The sequence below is a fragment of the Ornithodoros turicata genome, chromosome 1, assembly GCF_037126465.1.
Source record: "Ornithodoros turicata isolate Travis chromosome 1, ASM3712646v1, whole genome shotgun sequence".
Classification (NCBI taxonomy): Eukaryota; Metazoa; Arthropoda; class Arachnida; order Ixodida; family Argasidae; genus Ornithodoros; species Ornithodoros turicata.
In genome coordinates, this window is record NC_088201.1 from 186230688 (window position 1) to 186236687 (window position 6000).

Consider the following 6000-nt stretch of genomic DNA (forward strand, 5'->3'; position numbering starts at 1 on the left):
TCTGACTCAGAATCTGAATGAGACGCATAACAGCCTCATGTAGTTGCTTGTGAGGCGATTCATGTACAATCAAAACGCAGAAGCAGTCAGTCTTCACGCATTCTGCACGGGCTTGGCCCAGTCAGTGGACTCCTGAGGCGCAAACTTTAAGAAAGAAAGACACAAACAACTGTTGTTGGTGAATTCAACAGATTCGATTCGCAGTTTAGGCCACTCGGATTCGGCTTCCCGAATCAAAAATCACTCCGTAGGACTCAATGATTCGGTTATCCCATCTCTAGAAATTACTATTAAAACCCTAAGACACACATTCACACAACATGTGCGGGTGTAATCCTGAAGCGCAAAACAGCTTGGCAATCACGTGGGTGAGAAACCCCGTTCTCCTCGGCTGCATCGTCGGCAACGTCATGTGTCTCGCCAATGCTGAGGGGAGCGCCTTCTTTTTTCTGTCTTTACTTTTTTAGTTCGCCCTGCCCGTTTACGGTGTCTAATAGTCGATCTCCCAAGCAGATGCTCCATGACTGCAGGTGAGGTACGTGTACACAAGTCAAGCTGGAATTGTGGCACGCTTGACTCGTATTTGGTTTGAGACATTCAGCAGGTCTGCAAGCACGTCGAAATTATCCGGTAACTTAGTTCTAAATTTTGTCAAACCTTGAGAATGTGTTGAGGGAAGATTGCAGAATCAACGTAAATATTTGCTGCTTATTCATTGGCGAGAAACAGTTTAAACAACGTTGATTCAGCGTTATAATTATACATTCAACTTTGCTCAACATTAGGCAACGTAGATTCTACCTTCAGCCAACACTTGGTGGGCAAGGAAACGTATACTTTGAACTGAAAGAAGATGAAATGGAGATGAGGACTCAATGACCGTCCACTGTGGGCTTATTGGGGCTTTCTTTAAGACGATCTGCCAATCTTACTGAGGAGGTAACGACGATCGGGCGCACGAACTGATGCCAAAACCGCCTAGCGCCCCCGCACGGTGAAATTCACGAACCTGGCCTAGTCTTACCCACTAACGCTTTTATACCTCTAACAGGGTGGTAGCTTCAACATCCATTAGGCTTAGCAAGGCTGTCTCAAGTGAATCATATGGTGCTACACAGACGTACACGAAGCGGTTCTATTCTAACGATCTACGCAGACTCACGTTGCCCGGATGCACTTGGTACGCGCTAAGAATTCATACAACACAGGGTTTCTGCACAATAGCGCCAGTTGGTACACGGAATGCAGACTTCATCATCAGGAAGTAAACGCGTTATTTTAATCTCATGAGGGGACAAACTCACTAAGGAGGAACCCTTCTATGTAAGAGGAACATTTCGCGACTGCAGATGAAGGTGAACATGCAACACCAGTACATTAAAAAAATTGTGGATATTGAAAAGCTTTCATGGAACTCACCGAAGAAGCAGAGCGATACGAGAGCGAGGATGACTTGCTTCATTTTAAAAGAACTGCCTTTGTCGAGCGCCCACGTAACAGGTGTAGTGTACTGTTCAGTCAGCGTATGCAATGTTCCACACGCGCTCGTGCCGACAATCATAATAATAATGATAATGATGATTGGATTTCTATGGTACATGAGCAACTAAGACTATAGTGTGCCAACTATTTAGTGTTATTCATAGGCATTTTATTCACAACGCACCACAATCATAATATCTGCTATGTAATTTTGCACAGGAAAAGTTCCACGATCTGAAACAACGCCTTTGGAAAACACCGTACAGTGTGGTGGTGGTGGTGGTGGTGTTAGGGCTTCACCGTACAGTGTCCTATCCCTTCAGACAGTATCCTAACCTCTCATATCCTATGCGATACGTGGTTTTGTGAGGTGCACCTGTCGTTCCATACCTCGCTTCAAGTACATGGCTTCGTTGTTTGTGGAGGACAATTCCCTCAACACGACGTCTCCATCCGAGCTGTGCTCTATACGGCCTCCGAGCTCGCAGCTGTAAAAGTGTAACACGGCAAAGACACACTGAAAAGTCGTGCGCGCTTACAACAGGACTGAGAGATCAGATAGGATTTTGCTTCCAAGTTTTCCGAAGAAGGCCAGAGAAACACTTCTGGGTCCCCTTCTCACCTGATGTGAGCTCATGGCCCATCTCCACCTGTGCCGATGGGGCAAGACGGACAATGATCTCGGTGTGGACGTTTCGTATTCCGGTGACCTTCTCGTTGCAAACGCGGGCGAGCATACATAATACAAGCCGTCACAGAGAAGGCTTAATTTGAGACACATTTGAGTAGGGTTGACTAGACGTCTCTTTTCTTGTTTAAATTTATTTTTGTTCTATGTATTCCTGATCTCAGCTAATTTATTTCTGCCACGGTGACGAGGAAAAAGGGCTGGCCTGTCCCTTAAGGAAACAAAAAATATCGTTCCAGACACCTTGTATGAAAAAGGCCCATGCAGGATATAGACGAGAAGCGGAGCAGGTATTGACTATTGCCTACATTTAGACGGCTACTTTTCGTTTTTTTTTTCCCCTCTGTTTAGCTGTTTGGTGCAGATTGGCTATACAGTAGACGAAGAAGTATAGGAAGTCACTGAAACGTTAGCCAGCTACGGGGCCAGCTGCCAGCTTCGGCGTTGCAGCCTCAGAAAGCCAATTGCCATCGTGATTGTCTATAGACGTTCGTACGTTCAATAGAAGGGCTATAGACAATTTGTCTTTTGGGAGTTGATATGCAAAGAATGAAGCATCAAAATGCAATGTTAAGACATTTTAATTTTTAACTTTAAAAGCATTAAAATTTTCTGATGTTGAATTTTTGGCAAATTCTGTCATCCCAAGGCATCTTCAGTCGGACTGCGTGTGATGGCAATTGATGTTCTGAGGCTGAAACATATAGAAGGGACAAATACATACAAAGCCGCAAGTGCCTAAGAAATTCCTTAAAATCGTAGCAGTTCTCCCTGATCCATCACAATTCCCGCAGTCACGAAGACAAGTTTATTCATTTCACAGATGTGGAGGCAGTCGAAAGCAAATAATTTCTTGCCTTCAGAAGTACCGATGGCACACCGCGTACTTTGATAGAGTGAATCCATAGGAGGCCTGGAATAAGAGTATAACAGTGTGGCTCCAACTAGGCAGCTCCCAGAAGACAGCGAGGTGGAGAGCGACGCCTTATAGTCGTAGCAGCTTTCCTTGATCCTTGAGGTAATTCCCACAGTCAGTGATAAGTCCCGTTACGAAAATCAGTTTATTCACTTCGCAGGGGTTGATGCACCCAATACCAGATAATGTCTTGCCTTCAGAAGTACTGTGGCCTACCACGTGCGTTGATCGAGTTAATCTGTTTCAGGCGTTGTGCAACAGTAAAAAAGTACGCGACTTCAAGTAGGGAGCTGCCACAAGACTGCGATGCGAGGTGGAGAGCGACGCCTTATAGTCGTAGCAGCTCTCCTTGATCCATGACGGAATACCCGTAGTCAGTGATATAAGTCCCGTTACGAAGACAACCTCATTCACTTCCCAGTTGTTGAGGCAGCCGATAGGAGATAATTTCTTGCCTTCAGAACTAACGATGGCACACCACGTACGTTGATCGAGTGAATCTGTATGAGGCCTGGTGCAAGGGTAAAAAAAATGTGACTTCAAGTGGGCAGCTCTCACAAGACCGCGATGCGACTTTCAATGCGACGCCTTATATTTGTAGCAGCTCTCAGTCATCCATGACGTAGTTCCCGCAGTCACTGATAACTGACGTTACGGAGGCCAGTTCATTCACTTCGCAGATGTTGAGACAGCCAACAGCACATAGTTCCTTGCCTGCAGATGTACCAATGGCACACCACGTGCGTTGGTCGAGTGAATCCGTATGAGGCCTGATGTACGAGTAAAAAAAGCGTGATTTCAAGCAGGCAGCTCCCACAAGACAGCGATGTGGGGTTCAGAGCGACGCCCCATAGTCGTAGCAGCTCTCCTTGGTCCATTGCGTAATTCCCGCAGTCGCAGTTAAGACACTTTACGAAGATAAGTTCACTCACTTCGCAGATGTTCAGGCAGCAGATAGCAGATAATTTCTTGCCTTCAGATGGCACACCACGTACTTCGATAGAGTGAATCCGTGTGAGACCTGGTGGTAAGAGCAAAAAGACGAAAACGAAAAACGTGAGTTAAAGTAACAGCTGGCACAATACAACAATGCATGAAATATCGACTATTCTCAAGAGATCTGGCCTCAGATTTTCCCTCTCCCTCGCGCGCCCCGCCCGCCCGGAGCGCGCCAGTGGGAGGACGCGTGGGCGGAGTCGATTTGAGAGCTATCTGTGGGCAGAGGTGCGAACGTAGACGGAGACGTGCTTTTCGCGATGCTACCTCCACTGGGTCGTTACATCCACCATGGCCCTGAGTTGGCCCGTGTTCCAGAGATGGCGCTGCTCGAACTGTGGACCTAGGGACGCGCGTTCCTTGGGACCACGAAAATGGTCGGCGATAAGTACTGAGTCATGATCCCATTTCTGTCTCTTTTTTTTCTTCTTCATCTTTTTCTGTCTTTGCGGAATGATTTGACGGATTTTGACCGCTCCTGCGTTCGCTTGTTTTTGCTTTTCATAAACGGTTTATGATCGGTGTCCTTGGGCGATGTCCGCGTTTGTTTGTTTGTTTTTGCTTTCAATAAACGTTTTATGATCGGCGTCCATTGGCTCTACCCACGTTTCCTTGCTTTATTAAACATATGGAACACGTGTTGTTAGAATTATCTTGATAAGTCGTCCGCTGAATCGTTGCGCCCGTGTTTGGTTGATAGTAGGGCGTTCTTTGGCGTGTGTGTGTGTGTGTGCCTTCCCTTTTATTGAGCATGTCATGCGATTCGTGTGCGATGCGCTGTGGACTGGGACACGGGCAGTGAGAGGTATACCCCGCTTTCGTTTCTTTGTCGTTTCGCGGGACAATGCGTCATTATGGACTGTCCCTCTGCGTCCTTTCTTTTTTTTTTCTTTCTGTTTCATACCCCCTTTATGTCTTCACTGCGCCTTGCGACAAGTGTGTTTCCGAACGCAATTTGATGAGATGCCATGCCTGTGCTGCTTTTGTGCGTACGTTTAGATAATGCCGACAAAAGCGTTCTTTTCCCCGTTTTACTGAACATGATGCCACGCATGTTGTTACAGAAGGACTTTGACGAGACGCCCAGGCCGTTTTTGTGCATATGTTTGGTAATGATGGCTAATGACGACAGAAAACTACTACAGGGTAGTGGAGTAAGAGTGGACGCCACACATACCATACTAACAAAAAATTGTCACCTGTTATTCTACGAAGAAGATAGTGTTCGGTAGCTGTATACGGAAAGGAACAGCAACAGGATTTAGCTCCGAATTCTGGGTACGCCCTCGGGAATTTCTTGCACCGAGTGCACCTCAAGGGGCCTTCCATTTGGTTGTAATAGTGCACTCGACTGCTGTGCTAACCCTTGTTAGCAGTCGAGTTAATTCAGTTAACTTCCCCGCGTGCAAACAGCTTTGTGATCATGTATCAGCGTCAGCCACAGCTATATATAGGTGGGCACACTGCTAACGCATGTGCTTTGCTACATTCAGGATATGATTGCGCGATTGTTGCGAATATTTGCATTGTTGCGATTGCGAAGAACTGCGAAACACTCTTCGCCAACCTGTTTTTGCGCTTCGTGCTCAATTTGACTGTAGTTCTTTTCGCTGTCTGTTAAGGTCCTTGAAGCGTATACGACTGGCTTCGCAATTCCTCCTGGTCCTACATGCGCTAAAACGGCCCCGATGCCTTACAGTGACGCATCTGCTGAAACCTGTATTGGCAACATCGGATCATAGTGCTGAAGAATCAGTGCTGATGCCTTAGCTTTCTTCAAACATTCGAATGCTTGTTTACACTCCTTTGTCCACACCCATTTAACTTTTTCACTGAGGAGTCGGTCCAAAGGATACGCAGTAGACGAGAGTCTGGGCACAAATTTGGCGTAATAAGTAACTATACCCAGAAACGAACG

General features: G+C 46.4%; 1 protein-coding gene across 1 annotated transcript in view; it reads right to left on the reverse strand.

Moving 5' to 3' along the window:
• Nucleotides 1–1538, reverse strand: part of LOC135378871 (uncharacterized) — a 157791-nt gene extending 156253 nt beyond the window's left edge. Inside the window, exon 1 of the mRNA XM_064612023.1 lies at nucleotides 1420–1538. Within this exon, the coding sequence (XP_064468093.1) occupies nucleotides 1420–1462 (43 nt within the window). The 5' untranslated portion in view covers nucleotides 1463–1538. The remainder of the gene's footprint in view (nucleotides 1–1419) is intronic.
• Nucleotides 1539–6000: the final 4462 nt, after the last annotated feature.